A 25,644-nucleotide genomic window follows, 5' to 3' on the forward strand; every position below is an offset into this window, starting at 1 on the left:
AAGATCTCTCTCAGCAGTTTTCAAATATGCAGTACAGTATTATTATTAATTACAGTCACCATGCTGTATGTTATATTCCCATGAGACAAAGATACTATGTAGTAGAAACTTTTGTTTAACACCATAGTGTAGGGGAGGAAAAATTTTTCTTTGACCCTTTTAGGGTCTTTGGCTGGATGTAAAAAGTAAACTTACAAAGACAGATTAACAGGAGAAAGCATGCAAATTTATTTAATGCAAGTGTTTTAATTTTTTTTTAATGTTTATGGTATGTTTGAGGGAGAAAGAGAGAGACAGCATGAGTGGGGGAATGGCACAGAGAGAGAGAGGGAGACACAGATTCTGAAACAGGCTCCAGGCTCTGAGCTGTCAGCCTGACATGGGGCTTGAACTCACTTGGCTAGGTCATGACCTGAACCAAAAGTCAGATGCTTAACTGACTGAGCCACCCGGGTGCCCTATTTAATGCAAGTTTTAAGTGGCACAGGAGCCTTCATAACGAGTAAGGACCTAAAGAAACCATTAAAACTTAATATTTTTATACTACATTTGTTGAAGAGTGTAGAGTTGTGTAGAAGTATAATAGGTCAGAGTATGAGGTTAAGTGTAGTAAAGTGGGGGAAATTTAGTAAAGCCTGTTTTTTAGGACTTTTCTCCATTCTTCAGAGATGGGGCTGCTATTTTCCTCCAGGTATAAGGAAGGCCCCTGTCACATAAGGATTTTATGATCTGTTTCAGGAGAGAAGTGTAAGGGTAAGCGAGCATGACCTTCCTGCTTCTGCTGTTTTCTCAGACTCTTTAAGTGTAAAATATTCAGTATGTCAAGGTGCCATACCTTGGAGTGTTGTGTTCTGAGCTCCATCAGTATTTTGTTTTTGTAAACTATGAAGAAGTGCGTAATAAAGTCCTATTGATATTTTAATAGTTTCGAGAAGCTGAGTTCAAGTGTATCATTATATATTGAGAAGCAGTCTAATGTAATAAGAGCACAGAATCAGTTTTATTATGGAAAAATAGGGATTATAGTATATGTGTTGGAAAGGTATAGCAGGTTGAAATGAGAATATACATATATTTTACCTAAAGAATTTAGCACAGTGCCTGGCATATAAATTGACTTAAGAATAGTCATATTTTTTAAAAGATTGCAGGTGGAATACTTATTGTTGTAAAACATTTTAAGAATATCATATAATTTGAAATAGAACTGTTAGAAGCAGTGCCTTGCCAAGCCATATTGAAACCTGAGGCAAAATAGGGGTGTCTGGGTGGCTCAGTTGGTTGAGCATCCGATTTCAGCTCAGGTCATGATCTTACGGTTCATGGATTCGAGCCCCGACTGGGGCTCTGTGCTGAGCTCAGAGCCTGGAGCCTACTTTGGATTCTGTGTTACCCTCTGCCCCTCCTCTGCTTGCACTCTGTCTTTCTCTCTCAAAAATAAATAAACATTAAAAAAAAATAAAAAATAAAAAAACCTGAGCCAAAATAAAAAAGTTCATAATACCAATCCTGTGTTTATTTTAAAAATAGTCATTTTGTTCATAAACAGATCATTTTTCAGTGATTTTAATTAAATAATACATTAAAATTTTTAATTTGATTACTGCATTGTTTTGGTGCTTTTTATATGTTGTGCTTGAGGTAATTGCTTCACTGGTTTCAACCTAGTCTTGGCCCTGGTTGGAAGTGATCTATTACTCTAATAGTCATCTGTTCAAAGCAAGAATTTATCATTTTACAAAGAATTGATTACTGATTGGCAGTCAGTCTTATTTATTGAAGTAGGTTTTCTTTGGTAATATAATCTTAGACCAGTTGGAATTAACCTATGTGTACACACTGTATTTTTAATAAAATTAGCCTAGAAAATTTTCACTAATTCAGAATTAAACCTTTCCCCCATTTAGTTTGAAACAATGAGATTGGTATACCCTTTAATGAAGCCAGTTTATTCTCTAGTGTGTAACCTTACACAAATATAAGACTCTTAAGTTCTTTAGAAAAATTAAAAGGCCAATATTTAATTGGAACAAAATAAACTTGGCATGTACTGGAATTTTGATGTGGAAGATCAAAACTCAAAACTTCCTACTTCCTACTCAAAACTGCGTAGAGTCAAATTCTTAATTAAAAAATAGCTCTTACCCGGAAATTAAGGAAATCTTTTTGTTGTATTAGGATTTTTCTAGTTGAGTATAAGCAAGACTCGTCAAGCATGGTTCTTACAGAAGCATATAAGTGGTTATTTAACAGGTCATTTTTTTAAAGTAGGGAAGTACTTGAGTTCATTTGAAATTCAGTATATAAATATATATAAATTTAGATAGTAAAACAATGTTAAATATATTCCATTGGATGTGTGTAAAGGAGAAGATACTTATCTTTGATATATAAATTGTGATAAATGAATTGGAATTATTTGTTTTGAAAAATTGTTGGCTATAATATGTATAACTAAATTTATTTTTATTTGAATATTGCAGTGTCTAAAAATGACTACAAAACGAAGTTTGTTTGTGCGGTTGGTACCATGTCGGTGTCTACGAGGGGAAGAGGAGACTGTAACTACCCTTGATTATTCTCATTGCAGTTTGGAACAGGTTCCCAAAGAGATTTTTACTTTTGAGAAAACTCTGGAGGAACTCTATTTAGATGCTAATCAGATTGAAGAGCTTCCAAAGGTATGTTAATACTATCTTTTAAGAATTACCTTTGGTTTGGGGTGCCTGGGTGGCTCAGTTGGTCAAGTGCATGACTTCAGCTCAGATCATGATCTCACAGTTCCTGGCTTCAAGCCCCACAACCGGCTCTGTGTGCTGACAGCTCAAAGCCTGGAGCCTGCTTCAGATTCTGTGTCTCCTCTCTCTGCCCCTCCCCTACTCGCACTCTGTCTCTCTCTCAAAAATAAACATTAAAAAAAAATTTAAAAAAAAGAATTGCCTGTGGTTATTTTTATGCATAGAGATATAATATTCCCAGTGTTGCCATAATGCTGCCAATATATATGTGTTTCCATTGTTTTCTTTGTTTCTTATCTTTTTTTCTGGTTTAATTTTATCTTAGGGTATGCAACACAATTAAGAATTTTGTAAAATAGAATTTTAAACTTTGTGTCTTCAAGCCAGTTGATTGAATATTTAAGTAAATAATTAAAATTTTCTGTTTAATTTCAGTTTTTTATAGCCAGCGAGATAGAGTAAGACTATACAGTTTTGGCAGCCAGTAGATTTAGCTGGACAAATCATTAAAATTAATGTTTTCTTTTTGTAGTTTTTATCAGACTTTGGTCTATACTATTGCGATTGAGAATAAATTGTCCTTTTGGTTGTCATATAATATTTTTTTGTTATTAAACAGTTTTTTAGACGTATTATTCCTTTTGCGACTTAATTTTTTTTTTTAAGTTTATTTATTTTGCGAGGAAAACATGAATGGGGTGGGGAAGGGAAGGAAGAGAGAGAATCCCAAACAGGCTTCATACTGTCAGCACAAGCGAATCTCACAAACAGAGATCATGACCTGATCTGAAATAAATGGAAGGAAAAATAAGATAAAAACAGAGAGGGAGGCAAACCATAAGAGACTCTTAAATACAGAGAACAAACTGAGGGTTGCTTGCGGGGTATTGGATGGGGGGATGGGCTAAATGGGTGATGGGGTTAAGGAGGACATTTGTTGGGATGAGCACTGGGGGTTGTATGTAAGTGACGAATCATTAAATTCTACTCCAGAAGCCATTATTACACTCTATGTTAACTAACTTATATTTAAAAAAAAAAGAAAAAGTCGGATGTATAGCCAACTCAGCCACCCAGGTGCCCGAGAACTTAACTTTTCTGAAATGTAAGAATAACTAGAGGGAGAAAGTTGGTTTGTTGCCATGAAACATCTATCCTCTCACATTATCAAAATTTTTCAGTGGCTACTTGTTTTCCCTTAAATCCTAATCCCTCTTCATTCTCAACTCAGTTTTTTATTATGGAAAAACTGCAATAGATTTAATTGTTAGAATGTTTTATTACCCAAACAGTAGTGTTTATCACAACTGTGTAGAGAGGCACTGATGGTTCATAAATATGTGTGGCATTTCCAAAAAGCAAACTATGATTTGCACTGGCAGATTTAGAAGATAAAAATAGAAGACACCCAGTGAAATTATAATTTTTTTTTATTACGTTTCTTTATTTTTGAGAGGCAGAGAGAGACAGATCATGAGTGGGGGGAGGGGCAGAGAGAGAGGGAGACGCAGAATCTGAAGCAGGCTCCAGACTTTGAGCCGTCAGCCCAGAGCCCGACACAGGGCTCCAACCCACAAACCATGAGATCATGACCTGAGCTGAAGTCGGACACTGAGCCACCCAGGCACCCCTGAAATTATAATTTTTAGATGAATGGTGAATAATTTTTTAATTAAGTGTTTTATGCAATAAATGGGGCATACTTCTAAAAATTATTCATTATTTCCAGAAGTTCGAATTTCATCTGGCAACCCTAACTTGAAATAGAATAGAAAGTAGAGTGTGTTGCATGTGTCCATTGTTGCATGAAATATTTGTGTTAAATGTCTCTGTGTGTGCATACTGGATGGTAGTCCTTTGAAAAAGGCTTTTCTTTCACTGGCCACTAGTAAAATATTTTGAAAGCTAGTGCCATCCAAGCTTGTCTTCTAAAGAAATCTGTGTATGGCTAAGGATAAAATATTAAAGATTGCAGTTGTATGTTTATAAATTACTTCCCTAGGTTGTAATAAGGTGCTTTGCAAATTATTTTTTCCTTATATAGCTCTTTAGAAAATAATTTATCTTCCTTTTGTTATTTTGGAAAACTTGAAAGTCTAAGAGTAGTCTCTTTCTGTAATAAGTACTAGTAGGGTCTCAGTCTGAGGATTGAGGGGAAAAGAGAGGCTTGCTGTGAAAGTGCAAATAACTAAACCACTTAAGCATAACTTACCATTTTTAGAAGAATGCTCTTCTCAAATAGGGCTTATTCAGTGCCATCCTGATTAACAGTTTTTTGTTTGTTTTTCTAAACACTTTAACATTTTAAGAACAGTTGTAGGTTCACAGCAAAATCGAGATTTCTCATATACCTACACTGTTCCCACACATGCATAGCCTCCACCATTGTCAACATACTCTAGCAGAGTGGTGCTTACATTAAAATTGATGAACCTATGTTGAAAAATTATAATCACCCACAGTCCATAGTTTGCAGTGTAGTTGTACATTTATGGGTTTGGACAAATGTATAATGAAATGTTTCCATGATTGTGGTATCATACAGAGTATTTTCATTGCCCTAAAAATTCTCTGTGCTCCGTATAGTCTGTAGTTTTTTGGTATGGAAGTTAGAAGTGACCCATTTACCTACACTTCTGGTTGAATATATTTTATTTAAAATATATTTTATTTAAATAAATATATTGTATTTTAATGTATTGTGATTTTAGCGTAATAGGATATTTGTTCCCTTATTTTTTTGTTTTCCCAAATCAGAACTGTGTTTTTGTTTTTTAGCTTTGTTTGTTTGTTTTTGTTTTTATGAGACAGGGAAAGAGAATTCCAAGCAGGCTCCATGCTCTCAGCACAGGGCCCAACTTGGGGCTCGATCTCACAAACCATGAAATCATAACCTGAGCTGAAATCAAAAGTTAGGTGCTTAACCGACTGAACCACGCAAGTGCCCCTATTTTGAATCATTTTAAATCCATTGTACTTATTTGAATTTAATTTTTATAAACTTTCGTTTTGGAATAAGGATGTTTGAAATACAAGTTTCAAACTTTAGCTTATTTAATAGCCACTTATTCTTTACTACTTTAACCAAGAATACAGCCATATAAGTGTTCTTATTAAGTGCATTTTGCTTAGGGCTGAAGTGTGAATATGTAAATGATTGAGTAGTTCAGTTGTGTTCAAATCTATAATAGCAGGAAACAATTAGAGATCTTTCTTGGTATTTATGTAGATACAATTCATTCAGTTTTAGTTACACTAATATTTTTTTGTATAAATGTTAATAAAATATTTAAGGAAACTTAAATAATCAAAAACTTTTCTTTCCTTGTTTCAATAGCAACTTTTTAACTGTCAGTCTCTACATAAACTGAGTTTGCCAGACAATGATTTAACAACATTACCAGCATCTATTGCAAATCTCATTAATCTCAGGGAACTGGATGTCAGCAAGAATGGTAAGATTCCCCCCCCCCCCCCGACTTAAGTGGGAACACGTTATTTTGTTAAGATTTCTATTGTGTGTTAACAAACAAAAATATAAAATTTAAAAGTATTATTGTATTAGCTTCTATATATATATATATATATATATATATAACTTACATATATGATAGCTTAAAGCACTATGGAGAATAAATGTAAAAAATTTTAAATGACCTTTTAATTAAAATGTTATGGATACATGCATGTACATATTTATATATCTTTACCTTTATATATTTATAAATATTCACTGTCCTTTTGTTTGTAATGATGAGAAACTACTAACAACTGTAGTGTTCATTGTTCATGACACTGTTTGGTACAGTCATAGAGTGAAATCTAATGTAGCTCTATCAATACGGACATGAAATATTTACGGTATAGTCTTAACTGTTTAAAAAAATGTTGTGCAACATTAGAAATGAATTGAACATCTTTAAATCTTTATTGAGAGACCAGTTTTTGCCAAGTACTTTATTAGGACCTAGGATTACATTTAATGATGAGAAATAAAAGGACATGGTGACTGTTCTCCTGCTGCATACAGTTTTGGTTTAGTATGTTTAGTTTGATATAGACTGAAAACATCGGGGAAAATACATTCCAAAATGTTAAGTGCTTATCTTGTCTGAGAGAGACAAGTAGATACTTGAAAATTTTAGAATGAGCATGTATTTATTACATAATTACAAAAACAAATCACAAGACAGTAAATGTTAAATGGTCTGTCAAAAGATAAGACTTCAACGAACACTAAATACCAAGTCATATTCATATAATTCTTTGTAACATTTGGAGAAAATCTTTATAAACGAGGTCCAAAAGTTAGTGCAGTAGCACCAGTAAATGCCTAGCAATCCTATTCCATAGCTCTTGGTTGCAGAGTTACTTTTTGTCTTGATGATATGAATATCCAGGAGTAATCTTTCCAACATATCAATTCCACGTTTTAGGACTCATTATGAAAACCACATTAGGACCGATTGAAAAGATCATCCTCTTTTCACAATTAACAGTTAACTTGGAATTAATTAACAATGGTGTCCACCCATTGCCATAAAAAAAAAAACTTAAAAGTCAATAAATACATTTACTGCATGCCTTGATATGCTAAGCCCTAATTATCTTAGTTGTGGGCATTCCATATCAAAAATTGTATATTTTATAGGAAAATCATCAAATCTATACCTATTTAAGGATTAAATCCTTTTTAAGGAGGTATAATATGTCCATATTCACTCTAGATTCAGGTTCAGGTTACAGTGGTTAGTGCTCTACTGGGTTTCAATTGTCAATAGCCAATAAATTTTAAGTTTAAAAGTTTTAATTTTTTTTATTTAATTTTTTTTAATGAAATTTATTGTCAAATTGGTTTCCATACAACACCCAGTGCTCATCCCAAAAAATGCTCTCTTCAATACCCATCACCCACCCTCCCCTCCCTCCCACCCCCCCATCAATTCTCAGTTCTCAGTTTTTAAGAGTCTCTTATGCTTTGGCTCTCTCTCCCACTCTAACCTCTTTTTTTTTTTTCCTTCCCCTCCCCCATGGGTTTCTGTTAAGTTTCTCATGATCCACATAAAAAAGTTTTAATTTTTAAGATTGTTATTGAATCATTTAACTTTATGGTTAAATTTTTCTGTTATATGAAAAAAAATCTGTGTTTAAAAAAAAATTTTTTTTTTAAATGTTTATTTATTTTTGAGAGAGACAGAGACAGGATGTGAGTGGGTTAGGGGCAGAGAGAGAGGGAGACACAGAATCCAAAGCAGGCTCCAGGCTCTGAGCTGTCAGCACAGAGCCCGACGCAGGCCTCAAACTCATGAGCTGTGAGATCATGACCTGAGCCGAAGTCGGACACTCAACTGGCTGAGCCACCCAGGTGCCTCGAAAAAATCTGTTTTAGATAAAAATTTAGAATTTTTCCTTTAGATTGGATTCATTTATATCCTGTTTTTCTTCAATTTATTTCAAAAATTTCGTAGTCAAAATAAAAGCCTACGTAAGAATTGACAGAACGCTCATGGTTTCACCCACCATTAGCATTTTGCCATATTTGCTTTCTTTCTTTTTTAAAAATACGAATTTTTGAATTTAATGTTCAAGGAAAAGATATATTGTTGCTTATATAAAATTTCTTTTTAGTAAACTTAACATTTTAGGTTGCAGACATGAACTTTACCATTAAATACTGGAAGTAGCATTTCTCAAGAACTTGGAAATCCTTACATATAAGCATAATATCATTATCACTTTCAAGAAATTTGACATTACATTTTCCCTCTTGCCTAAAAATGCCCCTTTTAGCTATTTCCTCCCCCACCTCCAAAGTTAAAGATCACATAGCGTTCAGTTGTGTCTCTTTGATCTTTTAAAATCAGGAATAGTTTGCCCATCTTTTTGTGTTTTTCATGATGTTGCCATTTTGAAGAGTTTAGGTCAGTTGGTTTTTAATTTGTGTGACTTTTCCCATCATGGTTATATTTAGGTTAAATAGATTTCCTCAGCTTGAAACTTCTCTTTAAGGGCAGTTTGAAATTAGTTTCAATTCCTGGTGCTTAGTAGAATGACAAGTATTGGCTGATAAATTTCAAAGTAAATGAACTTAATCCATTGCCTTTGTAGTTCTCCATATGCTGATAGTTAAGTCAGTCCATAGTATTCTAGAATTGTGACAGTAGAAGTCATTAAATGTAACCTCCATCCTTAAGGGCTATGTTTTCTACTTTTTGATCTTTTTAAATGGGAGATGTTAAGGTATAAGGAAAGAGACCTGACTATTACTAACACAATTGTATGCACCTGGGAAAGGCTGGTAAATTGATGCCACAATCATGGTATGAAAATATAGTTGGTTTGGGGCACCTGTGTGACTCAGTTGGTTAAGCGTCTGACTTAGGCTCAGATCATGCTCATGTGGTCTCTGGGCTCAAGCCCCACGTGCTGAGCTATCAGCACAGAGCCTGAACCTGCTTGGATTCTGTGTCTCCCTGTCTCTCTGCCCCTCCCCTGCTCTCTCACTCAAAATTAAATAAATGTTAAAAAAATTTAAAAAAAAATATTACTTGGCTCAATAATGAACATATACCTTCTGAAAATGCATTAACCCCAGGTTTATTACTCTGAATTGAGAATGGTGTGATTATGGTCGTGCAGAGTCCTTAAATCAATATTTAATTAAAAAAAAATTTTTTTTTTTAACATTTATTTATTTTTGAGACAGAGAGAGACAGAGCATGAACGGGGGAGGGTCAGAGAGAGGGAGACACAGAATCTGAAACAGGCTCCAGGCTCTGAGCTGTCAGCACAGAGCCCGACGCGGGGCTCGAACCCATGGACCGTGAGATCATGACCTGAGCCGAAGTCGGCCGCTTAACCGACTGAGCCACCCAGGCGCCCCAAATCAATATTTAATTTAACTTAATATAATTTAATTTAATTTAATCCTATTTTATTTTATGTTATTTTAAAATGTTTTTTTATTATTTATTTTTGAGAGAGACAGACAGATCATGAGTGGGGGAGGGTCAGGAAGAGAGGGAGACACAGAATCTGAAGAAGCTCCAGGCTCTGAGCTGTCAGCACAGAGCCCAACACAGGGCTCAAACTCACAAACCGTGGGATCATGACATGAGCCAGAGTTGGACACTTAATGGACTGAGCCACCCAGGTGCCCCTTAAATCAGTGTTTTAGACTTTTGTGCAACTTTTAAAAGTAATGTGTTTGAGTTATGGCAACCCATTGGACTGTAGTCTTTCTCTTTCTCTCTCTCTCTCTCTTTTAATGTTTATTTATTTATTTTGAGAGAAACAGGGAGGGGCAGAGAGAACAAGAGAGAATCCCATGCAGGCTCCACGCTGTCAGTGCAGAGCCTGACACGGGGCCTGATCCCACAAACTGCTAGATCATGACCTAAGCTGAAATTGGATGTTCAACCAAGTGAGCCACCCAGGCACCCCCCCCTTTCTTTTTTTCAGCCGTTTCTTGCTGCTTATATTGAAAACCTGTTTTATACAATTCCATCATCTTGTGAGTGTTCTTTTTATGAGTAAAGTCATATGACTTTATGAATCTTCCTTTTATGACTAAAGTTTTGGTTTATTGTTAGCTTTTTAAAGAAAGAAAAAGCTCACCAAGCTGCTATCCCAAGTCATTGCAAACAGCAACTAGTGTTCGAGAAGTTCTTATCTCTTGTGTTCAAATGGCCTTTCCTTCTTGAGAAGACTAATGGTGATGATGATTAAAATATTCTGCCAGAGTAATTGATTGGGGATGCTGGTTGGGAAGGGGAGATAAAAGAAATGAAGACTGCCTACTTGTTAATTCATCTGTTTGAGCACATGGAATAGAAAGCCAGAAAATTGTAAGAAAACCAGAGAAACCAGAAAGAGTAGTTCAGATCTTTCTGATACGGGAATGCTAGAGAGGTTAAATAAGGCCTTTCTTTTTAATTGAGTCCAAAAGCCCAGGAAGAATGAATTGAAAGTTCATGGTGAAAACAGAAAGCAGTTCATGAACCTGAGAAAATATGATTGGGGACCAACTGCTGGCAAAGGCTCTTCACTTTAAGTTCAGAGAAGTTAAATTGATGATGAGGAAAATTACAGATGTCTTGGGAAGTCATTTTAAGATAAAAAAAGAAGAAAAACCATGTGTTAAACTAACCTGGAACTTAAAAATATTTAGACCAGTGATCACTTGTCATTGCCAAGTATGTTAATGATGTAGACTGTAACTGGGGGTGCACTCACTGTGCCTTACCATGGGCCTTATCACTCATGTTATATACCTTGTCAAATCATACATCTATTATTCCTTGATCGGTATAATTATTTGAGTCTGCAGTTCCTGGTTTTGACTGTTTTGGATGGAACTCCCTATTATATTCTGTGCTATTTATTACCATAGCATTTCAAGTGCAGTAACATTTAGGAGCCACTATTAACTTATATTCTGTAATTAGGACATTGGAATATTGATGCCCTTTCAGCAGAGATCACCAGAAACTCACCTGTGGTTGAACAGTTTGGGTTTATTACTTGATGCAGTGAGTAAAAACCCATACTGTGGGAATCTAAGCGGTGTCTCAAGGTATTAAAAATAAAGACTTATTACAGGATTTGAGCTTTTGTTTGGTGATTTGGGGGAGGGTTTAGAATATGAGGTTTTACTCTGGACACAATGCTTTCAAGAAGTAGAGGTAGCTCTATAATTGGGAATTAGAATAAATCTTACCTGTTAGGGAGGGCATATTATAGCAAGGCTAAAATTGTAATTGGTAAAGAAACAGCAGTCACTCAACAGTTGGGAGAAGGGTTTGTTTGATATTTTGTGTTTTGGACGATGTTCATATTTGTTCAGATGTAATTACATTTGATTGTGTTTGTTCAGACATGATGATGGTTGACCCTTGAACGATGTAGGAGTTAGGAGCACCAACCCTGTACACTGTTGAAAATGTGTGTATAACTTTTGGTTCCCCTCAAACTTAACTATGCTAGTAGTCTACTGTTGACAAGAAGCCTTACCCCTAACATATATTATGTATGTATAATAAACATAACATACAACATATTTTGTATATGTCTTATATAATGTATTATTACAATAAAGTTAGTGGAAAAATGTTATTAAGAAAGTCATAAGAGAAAACACATTTACAGTACTGTAAGAAACATCCTTGTATAAGTGGACCTGCACCATTCAAACCCATGTTGTTTGAAGGTTAACTGTACAAATTTGCTGTTGTCTTGATCTTTCATGGTCATAGAGTGGCCTGGTCTGATGTTGATACTCTTTGAAATTACTTAGTTTAACAAGAGAATACCAAGACCTCTCTTTGAATGCCAAGTAGATGGTTCATAGTAAGACACAGGACTAGCTCATAGTACCAGGCCAGCTCCTAGATGACAGGAGGTATATGCTCTGTCCCAGCAGTAGAGAAAGAGTTCTTCTGTAACGAAGCAATAGTAAGATAAAGAGGACAGCCACATTTTGTAACATCTAATCTAGTGTTTTCCATTTACTAAGTTTGAGCAACAGAGTCAAATTCTTATAAAAAGGGTATATGACAAGGAGCAGTATTCAACTGGAAATGAAAAAGGAACAGATATTTGAAATTGTTAGAGAATTAAGAAGTAACTCATGATAAAATTCAGGTTCTGCATACTTTAAGGATAAAATGAGCCATCTTTGAAGACTGGCTAACATAAGCTTTGAGAGTAGGCCTCCTTGAGACAGTGACATGAGCAAGGACTTGAGAAGTTAGCCATGTAGGTATCTAAGGTAAGAAGTACCAGAAAGGGAACAGCCAGTGTAAAGTTTGTAAGGTGCAAGTGTCCATAATATGTATGGGAAACAGAAGGCCAGGGTAACTAAAAGATAGTAAGCAAGATGGGAGAGCGAGAAGAGTAGTGGTCAGAGAGTGAGAGCCTTGTAGGTAATAGTATGTTCTTTGACATTTACTCTCAATGATATGGAATCATTTGGAAAGCTTTGAGCAGATCAATCAGAGCACGATCTGATTTGTATTTTAAAGATTTATGCTGGTCATGTGTAGAAACATTGTGGGTACAAGGGTGAAAAGTAACCAGTTGGGATGTTATCTCTGATGATAGTGATAGAAGCAGTGAAATGTGGACAGACTCTAGATGTCTTGAAGGTTGAGTCGACAAGATTTTAAGATGGGTTGCATGTGGAACCCAAGATAAGAGGTAAAGATGACCTCAGTGGTATTGATCTATGCAAGTGGAAGGATAGAGGTGCTGACAGTCGAAAAAGGGTCATCTGTGGGAGTTGCAGTTTTTAGTGGAAAAAATCAGGTCATTTTTGGACACGTTTTATTTGAAATAAGCTACCTAGTTATTCACAGGGGTCAGGAGTTCTCAGTCAAGAGGGAACTGTGCTAGCTCTTCACATATGGGAGTTGTCAGCATAGAGATGGTATATACAGCTGGAGATTAGAAATAGTAGCCAAGGCCTTGTGTGTGAAAGACAAGAAACCCAAAGAATGAGCCCTGGGAGGTAACCCAACATTAAGAGACCTAGAAGAAGAGAGGAAAGGTGCAAAAGATCCTGTGAAGGAAGACTCCTGAGGAAGGAAATAAACTGGTGGGGTGAAAACTTTTTTTTTTTTTTTGGCTCAGTTTTAGCTTCTCAAGAAAAGGGACCTTGTCTTGGTATCTACAGTCTTTAGCATAGTGTCTTACACTGTGTGCAGTTGGTACATATTTGCTGAATAATACAAAGTATAGGTAATTTCAGTGTGCCCCATGTTTTGTTTGAGATACCTAAGCAGTATGTAAAAGGCATTTGAAAATTCTTTTTTGAAGTTAAGGAGAGGGCAGGGTACCAGAGATACAGATTTGGAACCTGTAGGGATTGAAGTCATAGTAAATACAGTGCTAGCAATTTATACAAGTAGAAAAGTATTTCAAAAGTAATTCAAAAGTATTTCAAAAGTAATTGTTTATGGAAAAATTATTACTATGTATCTGAAAGCTGAAGATGATTTAGAATTACTAATTTCATAGATAAGGATTGGTTACTTTTTATAAACCTCAAGCTATGGAATAAAGTACTTTAAATTTTTAAAAATATAAAATATATGTTTATTTGTGGAAGATGATAAAAACATTACTTTTCCATGAAATATTAAAATTATAGAAATCTAATATAGAACTCTTGAAATTATTCTTTCTCCACATAAAAGTTTAGATCAGTAAAACATACCAAACTCATTGGTCTTTTTTCTCCTTAGTAGACTTGATCATGTACTAAAAATATTATAGCTCTTGGATAATATCTTTTATATAGACAGTTTCATGACACTTTAAGGACTTAAAAAGGCCAAAGAAATGAGATATTTAGCTAAGTTTTCAAATGAAGTGGGTGCTAATGAAAACTGTGGAATGCCCTTCCCCTGCCACTCCTCTAAATGTGGAATGTTTTATTTTAAAAATAAGTATTTGATAAGAATAATAAAAAAAAGTATCCCCCAAGTGGGATGCTCTGCACATACTCAAAGTTACTTCAGTATTTGAAAATGAATTCGTATAATTCACCACATCAAGAGCCATGTAATTAACTCAGTAATTGCATTCCTTGGTGTTTACAGAAGAGAAATGAAATGTATGTTTATGGAGTGAATTGTTTTAACAGATGTTCATTGCACCTTTTTCCTAATATTCCAAACCCTTTGTCTTTTTTGCCCTTTTCTTCTGTGTCTCCCACTTCTGGCCCCTGAGCACCGCATCTACCTTGGAAACCCTGCTGCCACCCCCATACAATTTTTTTTTGAAAATTTTATTTTTTATATTATTTTTTAAATTTACATCCAAGTTAGTTAGCATATAGTCAATTTTTTTTTTTAATGTTTGTTTATTTTTGAGAGCAAGAGCAAGAGCTAGCACTGCAAGTTGGGGAGGGGCAGAGAGAGAGGGAGACCGAGGATCCGAAGTGGACTCTGTGCTGACTTTAGCACTGAACCACGAGATCATGACCTGAGCCAAAGTCAGACGCTTAACCAACTGAGCCACCCAGGCACCCCCAAGTTTTTTAAAGTATAAAGTCATTTTAGCAAAGGGGTACTGTTTTAATCTATTAAAGTGTTTTTAATGTGTCCTCAACAGAATTACCACTTGAGAAAAATTATTTGTCTCACATTATTTAAAGGACTGATAAGAATTTAACTCCTAAAGAACATGATTCAGTAACCTTAAATATTTTGTTGTTGTTGTTGCTTGAGAGAGAGAGAGAGAGAGAGTGAGCTCAAGCCAGGAGGCGCAGAGGGAGAGGGACAGAAAGATTCTCAGTACAGAGCCCAGACTCGGGGCTCAATGTCAGGACTGTGAGATCAGGACCTGAGCCAAAATCAACCTGAACCAAAATTCAGGAGTTGGACGCCCAACTCTCTGAACCACCCAGGTACTCCTTACATATTTTGTATGTAAATGAATGAGAGAAAAGAAGGAAGAAAATTAGTGTAAAAAAACAGGGATGTTATGGGTAGTAAGTCAGATTTAACAAATGTTTGTTGTGCAAAAGGGTAAAATATACTAAATAGTTATAAGTGCTTTGAATAGAAAATCTAAGCAACGTGAATAAAACCTCTTAGCAGTAACAGAAGAAACACAGATACTATTAATTCATTGTATACATACACTAAAATGTATAATTGAGGTGTTAAATTTCTAGGTAAAAGGGATGCTTTGTAGATCAGTATTTCCAATTTGTGACTTCAAATAGGGTTAAGTTTTTATTTAACCATTAAGAAAATTCTTGTCCCCCATTACCTCCAAAAGCAACATCTCTCACATTCCTATTGCTACCATTTTATTAAAAAGTAACTTTTCACTCAAAAGAAAAAGAGTGAATAGTATAAAGCCACTAAATTTTAAAACTTAGATGAAATGATAAATAAATTTCCAGAATCAACTCAAGAAGCAGAAAACTTGAAAAGACCAGTGGATACAGTATTAAATTGGGTAGTCAGAAAAACCACCAAGCCTACTTTTAAGAGCAAGTTTGACTAAACCTTCATGGAATTTGGATAATCACTTATTTATAAAAAACTATCATGTAGGTTAGGGTAATGGGGGAAAGTAAACAACTCTATAAGGGTAAAATATACTTTGATAACAAAACTAGATAAAGACTGGGGCACCTGGGTGGCTCAGTTGGTTAAGTATCCAACTCTTGATCTTGGCTCAGGTCTTCATCTTGGGGTTATGAGTTCAAGCCCCACATTGGGCTCCATGCTGGGCATGAAGCCTACATATGTAACATACATGCGTACATAACAAAAGTATTAAAAAAAAATGGACCATTTACATTGCAATGCTGGAAATCCTATGCTGGGATGACAGGAATCACTCTGCCATAGATCTCATCCTCCGTCAGGCTAGCCCAAGTGATCCCAGCCGTGTTCTCACAGAGCAATAAGATGAGTCTGAGAGGTAGTGGAAATTATCCAGAACTTATTTAAACCCTTGATTTCATCCACTCTGTTAATGTTTTATGGTCAAAGCTGAACACATGGCTGAGCCCAGAATCAGGAATAGGGAAATTATACTTAATATTTTGATGGAAAAAGTTGAAACACTACATTGTAGAGAGTGAGATAGGGAGCAAAATCCATCAATGCAATCAATCTATCACACATATCTAGAAATGAACTTTACAGAAAATGGGCTGTACAATCTAAATGGAAGAAAAGCATAAAACTATGGAATAGATCAGTAGAAGGATCTAAAAGAAAAGATTGTCTAGAAACATAACCATGAGAGAATTTGGAATATGGCAGAGGTGCCTCTAGAAATCAATGGAATAAGGAAAACAACTATTTTGTAAGCATTAGAACAATGTTTTGTTTTGTTTTGAATGTTAGTTTATTTTTGAGAGAGTGAGTGGGGGATGGGGACTCAGCATCCCAAGCCAGCTCCTTGCTGCCAGCAGTGAGCCCAATGCAGGGCTCCAAGTCAAGAACCACGAAATCGTGACACAAGCCAAAGTCTGTTGCTCAAATGACTGAGCCACCCAGGTGCATCTGGAACAATGTTTTTATATGAGAAATAGAACAAATAAAGGTATTCTTCATAGTATGTGCTAAAATAAATTGCAAAATGAATTAAGGCTAATAGTACAAGAAACAAGTTACGATTAACAGAAAATGTAGGAGAGTATTTTTATGACTTCGAGATAGAAAAGATAACTCGTTCAAGATATAAGAAGCATAGTAGTAAGGGAATGAAATTTCAATATGACAAAATAGGTAAATAAAAACACATGGCAATGTGTGAGAAAAACTTGCTGTACTAATATTTCTAAAGAATGGTTACAGTCAATAATGAAAATATAATCCAGTAGAAAAATGTGTAGTAGACAAGGTGTTCAAGAAGAAAGAAAAAATGATCACTAAACACATGAAAAGGTATTGGGCATCATTAGAAAATACCTAGAAAGTATATTCAGTATCACTAGAAAATATCAAGAACATACCTAGCTTTAATTTAAATTTAAATTTATATTATTGCTGGTGAGGTTCAACCCCTTACATTGGCATTTAAAGATAATAGTGGACGTCAACAAGAATATGTATAAATAGGGGCACCTGGGTGGCTTATCTGGTTAAGCACCCAACTCTTTTGATTTTGGCTCGGGTCATCATCTTGCAGTTTGTGAGTTTGAGCCCCACTTCAGGCTCCACAATAGTAGCATGGAGCCTGCTTCGGTTCTTCTCTCTCTTCCTCTCTTTCTCTCTGCCTCTCCCCTCTTGTGCTTGCACAGGTGTTCTCTCTCTCTCTCTCTCTCTCTCTCTCAAAAATAAGCTAATGAACTTTAAAACAAAAATAGAATATGTATAGATGCTGTGGTATGAAACTTGGCATTGCCACCCTGGAGAGGAGTTTGGAAGTATCTGGTGACATTGATAACTGCCATGTCCAATTCAAGTAGTAAAGAAAGAGAAAGAAAAGATTCTCCCTTCAAAACCCAAGAGCTCACTTTACATTAGCCAAGTTGACAATATATTAACAAAAACATAAAAAAAAGAGCATGTATTTTTAGTGGTAGGCTGGTAAATAAATTTCTAAAGATAGATAAATACATGTTAGCCTGTTTGAAATTGTCTGTGTATTCTCAGTTTTGTTGATTTTTTTTTTCATTTTTTTTTTCTCCCGTGTTTCAGATTGGCTAATTTTTGTTGCCATGACTTCTGGCTCACTGAAATTTTCTCCTACAGTGTCTAGTCTTTTTTTCTTTTTTAAAATATGTTTATTTTTGAGAGAGCGTGAGAGGGAGGGTGGGAGATGGGGGACAGAAGAATCTGAAGCAGGCTCTGGGCTCCGAGTTATGAGCACAGAGCCCAACACGGGGCTCGAACCAACAAACCTCGAGATCGTGACCTGAGCTGAAGTCAGATGCTTAACTGCTTAATTGACTGAGCCAACCAGGCGCCCTGTGTAATCTTCTTTTAATCCTGTCCTGTGGATTTTTCAGTTAGATAGTTTATTTTTCATTTGTGAAGTTTCTGTTTATTTCTTAAATAATGTACCATTTTGGGGCACCTGCGTGGTTTGGTTGGTTAAGCGTCTGACTTTAGTTCAGGTCATGATCTCGCAGTTCATGAGTTCAAGCCCTGCGTCGGGCTCCGTGCTGACAGCTTGGGGCCTGGAGCCAGCTTCTGATTCTGTGTCTCCCTCTCTCTCTCTCTGCCCCTCCACCACTCACTCTGTCTCTCTCTCTCTCAAAAATAAATACTACTCTACCTCCATCCATACCTCCTATTTTGCCTATTTTGCTGATTGTTTGAAAGCAAATCGTGGATAACCTTTTTCGTACATAAGTGTGTCAAGATGAAATCACTCTATTGCCATACTTAAACCCAGCTAACAGTAATTCCTTAATATCATAAGATATCCATCATTGCTTATATTTGCTGATTTGGAGATTTACATGAACTCTATAAATTTCAGCAAAAGTTCCTAAAACTGAAATTGAGAAAATGAATTATTTTGACTGTTAGAGAAATTGAATTTGTAATAAAAACAATGGTACTAAAACCTTCCCGTAGGAATCATTGAGCCCAGATTTCTTTAATTGAAATTTTTATTGAGATAATTGTAAATGCATGTACAGTTCTAAGAATTATAGAGTAATCCTATGTACTTGTTACCTAGTTTCCCCAATGGTAACTTTTTGTAATATTCTAGAACAAGATAGATACTGACATTGATACAGTCTCCCTGTTGTACTCTTGGGTCTCTTACCTGAGTAGCTCTCAATCTTCCTTTTGTCTTTTTTGACCTTGATAGTTTTAAAGTTAGTTGCCAGTTCCACAGTGGAATTTCCCTAAATTTGGATTTGTTTGATGTTTGCTTATGATTAACTTCATGTTACATATTTTTGGCAAGAATATGAGAGTAATGATACTGCATCTTCTCAGTGCATCTTAGATTAGGTGCCACATGATGATGCTGGTAACTAGTGATGCTAACTTTGAAGCAGTTTAGGATGGTGCCTGTGAGATTTCTTCACTATAATTGCTCTATTCCTTTTATGATTAGTAAGTATCTTTTTTGGAGAAACTTTGAGACTATATTAATATCCAATTTTTCATCAATATTTTACCCACTAATATTATATGAATTTTGACTGGACAGTTATTACTGCACTATTTGCCAGTTGGTGATTTTGTGCCATTCATATTTCATCACCTGAAATCCTGTGTTTGGCACTGTGGTAAACTTGCTTACTTAGAATGATATAGTGACGAGGATGTGTGGGTGGCTCAGTTGGTTAAGCATCTGACTTTGGCTCGGGTCACGATCTCACAGTTCATGGGTTCGAGCCCTGTGTCAGTCTCTGTGTTGCAAGCTCAGAGCCTGCAGCTTGCTTCGGATTCTGTGCCTCCTTTTCTCTGTGTTCCTACCCTGCTCGCACTCTGTCTCTCTCTCCAAAACAAATAAACATTAAAAAATTTTTTTTAAAAAGAATGATACAGTGATGAAGTTGAAAGAAGTTTAAATGATCTTTTAGTGTCAACCATGTGGAATAATCATACTGTGTCATTACAGGAATGAATCTTACAAACAGAGTTTTTCGAATATTTGAAAAAGATTTCACATTCTTTTAGTTTGGATTACAACATTGCTACTTAAAGTTTGTGGGTTATTCACAAATTATTAATATATTTTTGCAGAGATAGTTTGTGAAAATAAGAGTAAGTGCTTAGAAAGCTTACTGTAATTTGGCTTGTCACAACATTTGTATGGTATTTTACAGAAATTTTGCTCAGCAGCTGCCTTCTGGCATATCTGCTGTCATATCAAACATAGATTTTTTTTTTTTTTAACCTCTTCTATCTTCAACTTTGTTTTCAGTTTTGTCCTTACATATATACATATGTTAGGGGCCACCTTAATTTGGAGCCCAGCATTAAAAAAAGTAATTCATCTTTGTACAGCAGAAAAATAGGTAGATTGCTAAGTGTTCTGCATTTTGTATCCTTCACATCATCAAATAGAGAAGGTATTAACTAATTTTCAGAAGAACTTAAGGAAAAAAAGGCAGGTAAAATTAGTAATTGACAGTTATAAAGAGGCACATGAAAAAAGATGAAGAGAAAAGAGAGAAATCGTTGTAGAGGTAGTTCTGTTAGATTGATGTTGGTGTCAATTTATCTAGATCCCACTTAGTTGGTAAATTTTGAATCTGCAAGGTATATGGTAATTTTATGTTATTATTTTATCTTTTATAAAAGATCCTTTTAATTTGATTATTGATTATCTGTTCATTTTCTAGGAATACAGGAATTTCCAGAAAATATAAAAAATTGTAAAGTTTTGACAATTGTGGAGGCCAGTGTAAACCCTATTTCCAAGTAAGTTCTCAGTTGAGTTATAAGTTACTTTTGTGAATAAAACATCTATGAGATAGTAGTAGAAAATTGCTTTCTATATTTTAATGATTAGTTGATATCAGCCTTAAATCTGTACAAAATTTTAATGTTAGATTAAAAAGAAACCTCTTAAGTATTTTTTCTAAACCCATATTTTACAAAATTAAATTAGACATCCAAACAGATAACGCAGGTGTTTTGTTCCAGGTCTCGCAGATAGTTTGTATCAGAAACGAGGCTAGAATCCAGGTCTCCTTGTTCAGTGATATTTGCACAATGTAAGAATATCTTCACTTGCAAATCAGCTGTGCAGCACATTAAAACTTTTGAAAATAATAAAAGACAGTGAAAGATCAAGAAGGTAAAAACAACAACAAAACCATGTGATTGGTTACACCGTATACCAGAGGTCATAAATATTCTTTTATGATGGTAGTGGCTATAAATAGAACGCTTTCCTGACACCAAAACTGTTAAATTTTGCAAAAATGGAATGGTGAAACAAAAGATGAATAGAGCATAGCTTAATATAGCTAAGTCGAACACTAAAACCAACTTTCATGTATTACAGTACTGTATTTAATGAGTTTTTCTGAACAGTGATGCTTCATTTGCTGTGGTAGATGAAGGAGTGTAATGTAGGAGAGGAACAAGATCAGTCAAAGACTCTGGGATGTCTCACTGCAAGAGAATTTTGTACTTGTTAAAATCCAGGAAAAACATGTACAGATGATGTTTCATCTTTAGCTGAAAATATTCCTCTAGCATCCAGTTATAGATCTGTAGTTTGTTTTGCAAACCAGAGGAAACAAAGATAAAGTTAATACATACATAGATTCTCAGATGGCCTTAAGATTTTATTTAGCTTTTTTAAATTATTTCTTTTCATTTGCTTATTATAAAATTATGCAGTCTTTTTGTGATTGTTTAAGGGCCTGATGTTGAAATTGAAAATAGTCTCAACTAGTGGTTCTCAAATAGGAATGATTTTGCCCCTAAGGATCATTTAGCAAATTCTGGAGACAATTTTGGTTTTTACAACATGTGGGGGGTAGGTGGTGCTCCTGGCTTCTAATGGCTGAAGGCCAGGGTTGCTGCTAAACATACTACAGTGCAGAAGACAGCCTCCCCACTAGAAAGAATTATCCAGCCCCAAAAGTCAAAACTGTCAAGGTTTGGAATTCCTTATCTAATCCTTTGGACTGATGTTAGATAAGGCAGATTTCAGTAGTGTCTGCTGATGTCATAGTTATGTACTAAATACATTTCTCTGTATTTTGGCTCATTCAGACTTGATCTTTTAATGCACATGTTATCTTCTTGAGACAAATACTGTTTCATTTCCTTTTTACAAAGAGATGAAATTATAAACATTGAAACAGACAAATTATTACAAAAGGGAAATGTTTGAGGATCCCTCATAAAAGTAAAAAGGTGCCTATTATCTGTTAAGAGCATGTGCTGGGTAGACACATTCTTAGAGAGATTCAGTAAGAGACTGAAATTCTGTGTATTAATTTAACTTAAATTCTGATATATTTTATATAGGCTTCCTGATGGATTTTCTCAGCTGTTAAACCTAACCCAGCTATATCTAAATGATGCTTTCCTTGAGTTCTTGCCAGCTAATTTCGGCAGGTAAATTACAGTTTCTTCTGAAACCTTTTCTTGTTAACTCTTACAAAGTTTACAAAACAAGTTGCTTCAGTTATACTATTAATTACACTTTCATAGGCTCTTCTTTTGTAATTATTTTCAAGCATTGTGGTTTTTATAGTTTTTTCAGAACTTGTTATTTTGTCTTTGAATTTATTTTCCCAAGTAAATTATAAGCAGTGAATATTGAGAAGAAAAGGCAATGAAGACTTGAATTGGTATTTATTTAAAATATGCAAAAATGGTTTAAATGTGGGTAATTTCTGTATATTTGAGATACAGAATGCTTTATTCTTAGCATTTATCACATCTGAAAATGATCTGATTATTGATTTATATGTTTTCTCCATTGGACTCAGAGTTCTGGAGAAAAGAAAGTGTGTTTCCGGGGTCTACCCCATTACACACCTCTACCAATATCTGAACAGGCAGTTCTTCTTGTCATTATAGTGTCTGAGTAATTTTTCTTAATGAAAAGACAAATCAGTGAATGAATGAATAATAGGTATCAAATTATTACTGTTTTTATTTTTATTTTTTTTAATGTCTATTTATTTATTGAAAGAGAGTGAAAGAGAGAACATGTGAGCATGGGAGGGCAGAGAGAGAGGGGGAGGGAATCCCAAGCAGGCTGTCATGGTGTCAGCTCAGAGCCTGATGCAGGACTCAATTTCACGAACCATGAGATCATGACCTGAGTCAAAATCCAGAGTCGGATGCTTCACCAGCCGAGCCACCCAAGAGCCCCAGAATTATTACTGTTTTTAAACTAATTACTAGAGAAAGTGCTGTTCAGTGGCACGTTAATTTTATCTTTTAGTCTATAAATAAAGACAGTACTGTATGATCTCACTTATGTGTGGAATCTTAAAAAAAAACAAAACAAAAGTTGAGCTTCTTAGATGCAGAGAGAACAGATTGGTGGTTGCCATTGGGTGAGAGTGGGCAAAATTGGTAAAGGTGGTCAAAAAGTACCAGTTATAAAATAAATAAATTACGAGTATATATGTACAGCATGGTGGCTATAGTTAACAATACTGAATTGCATATTTGGAAGTTACTAAGAGAATAGATCTCAGAAGTTCTCATCATAAGAAAAAAAATTTTGTAACTATGGTGATCGATGTTAACTATACTTACTTTGGTGATCATTTCACACTATATACAAATATCACATCATTATGTTGTATACCTGAAACTAATAATGTCATATGTCAACTGTATTTCAATTAAGAAAAAATGAATTCTGGGCATTGTGGTCCAGTGACTGTTTTGTAGGAGCTATTTTATCATGCTGCATATATTTATATACAAACACCTATATGTATGTATATATGTAATATGCGTATACATTATATATGTAAATATATAAAAATTAGTGTGCTTGATAGATTCCTTTTCTGTGTCTGGCTTTTGGACCACTTTTTAAAAAAATATTTTTGACACATAGTATAAGTTTCAGGTAAACAAATGTGTTAAGGTATACAAAGGCATGCAGTGTATACAAAGGTATACAATGTGTTAAGGTAAATATAAACAAATATGTTGATTTGATACATTTATGTTTTGTAATATGATTAACATTGTGGTATTAGCTAGCACGTCTGGACTGCCTAATCTGCTCATTTTCCCTCTAATTTTATTGGAATGTGCATCACTGAACAGCCAGAGGATTTCTCCTTTTTTATATCACCTTACATTCTTTTATTCTTTTTTCTCTCAGAGCCAGACTCTGGAGATGAATTATTGTTCTCTCATCTACTACCAGCTAATAATTTGGGAAGGCATTTTCACAGAAAATGCTGTAGGATTTATATTTAAGTACATTATGTGCTTTAAGTATGTAGAAGTGTTTAACTCTCCGCCTCCCCCACTAATTCTGAGGGGCAGAAATCGTCTTTTCTTACTTTATAATTACACAATAAATATTGGTTGCTTTGAAACTGTAGGGCGTGACATTACATCATAATTAAATTCATTGTCTTTGTCATAGATTATTGATTTGTTGTTTTGTTTTGCAGATTAACTAAACTCCAGATATTAGAACTTAGAGAAAACCAGTTGAAAATGTTGCCAAAGTAAGTAAAGGTGTTATCCTTTCTAAAATAAGAATTTTTAAGTAATTCTTAAAGATTTTATTTTTGAAGATTTTTAAGTAATCTCTACACCCGATGAGAGGCTTGAATTTACAACCCCCTAGAGCAGAAGTCACATGCCCTACTAACTGAGCCAGCCAGGCACCCAAAAATTTTGAATTCTTACATCCTTAGAGAAATGTTAACTTTGTAATACCTAAAATATGAGTGAAAATTATTTTAAAAGGCTGACATTTGTGGTCATATTTTAATTAGTAGTGTTGAATATAAAACTTTTGCAGCTGTTGGTATTTTGTAGTGATTTCATAGCTTTCTGGAACTCTGTCTTGTGTTAAAATATGAAAATAATATGTATATAAGGCCCACCTGAGTCCCCAATATAGGTCCCAGTTCATATACTAGAGCTTTCATATATAGGACTCGTTAGTGAGATCGATAGGGTCTTCATGTGAAGTCGAGTAACTATAATTTCTAAGAATTTGTCTGGTTTTGTAGTCTATTGTAAATTAGAAGTGGGATGGAGGGCCCCCTACTGGTAAGCTAACATCAGAAGAGATGGCCATCCAAGAGCAAATAAGATAAAACTAAAACAGATCTACAGACTCAAAGTGCCCTGTAGTCTATGTCCATTTAGGAGTGCCTTAAAACTCACTGAATTCATTGCTACATTCTTACAGTGTAAGCATTGGCAAAATACAGTCTTGTTAAATCTGGCCCACTGTTTATTTTTGTCAGTAAAGTTTCACTGGAAACACATTCATTTATGAACTGCTTATGGCTTCTTTTGCTCTCTAATGTTAGAGTCAGGTAGCTGTGACAGAGACTGTATACAAAGCATAAATTACTTACTTTCTGATCCTTTATAGAAAATGTTGCCGACTTCTATTGTGATTGAATTGTCAAGAGTTAATTGTTACCTCTTCTTTGGCATCTTATTTATATCTGTTATGAAATTTACCACATAATTCTTTTTTTATATATACATTTTACTCCCATTTTACCTGACCAACTAATATGCATGTGCACATGTACTTGTAACCTTCCCCCCACGAATGTACGTCTTTGAGGACAAAGAGCATATCTCGTTTTGGTTCCCAGAAGACATTATGTATTAACTGAGTCATTGTTCAGCGCACGAATGATTGGAGCTTGTAGTGATGGTTGTGAGTATAAATTAAAATGGAAATTAACCATATTAAATTCAAAAAGGTTTAAGTATTTTACAGATGGGATACTGGCATTGATGACTCATTAGTTCAAAACCTAACTGCT

The 25,644-nt window shown here is 34.9% G+C and overlaps 1 protein-coding gene across 11 annotated transcripts in view; it reads left to right on the top strand.

The window, feature by feature from the left end:
* Positions 1-25,644, top strand: part of ERBIN (erbb2 interacting protein) — a 127,732-nt gene that overhangs the window by 44,253 nt on the left and 57,835 nt on the right. For 10 of the 11 annotated variants that reach the window (XM_053223418.1, XM_027040879.2, XM_027040888.2 and 7 more), the window contains 5 exons: positions 2,484-2,681; positions 6,076-6,193; positions 20,524-20,602; positions 22,169-22,258; positions 24,298-24,354. In XM_053223418.1, coding sequence (XP_053079393.1) covers positions 2,493-2,681; positions 6,076-6,193; positions 20,524-20,602; positions 22,169-22,258; positions 24,298-24,354 — 533 coding nt within the window. In that variant the 5' untranslated portion in view covers positions 2,484-2,492. Of the gene's footprint in view, positions 1-2,483; positions 2,682-6,075; positions 6,194-20,523; positions 20,603-20,827; positions 20,982-22,168; positions 22,259-24,297; positions 24,355-25,644 lie in introns of those variants that run through there. The other variant, XM_027040940.2, reaches the window with a different exon arrangement.

The sequence above is a fragment of the Acinonyx jubatus genome, chromosome A1 (assembly GCF_027475565.1).
Source record: "Acinonyx jubatus isolate Ajub_Pintada_27869175 chromosome A1, VMU_Ajub_asm_v1.0, whole genome shotgun sequence".
In the NCBI taxonomy this organism is placed as follows: domain Eukaryota; kingdom Metazoa; phylum Chordata; class Mammalia; order Carnivora; family Felidae; genus Acinonyx; species Acinonyx jubatus.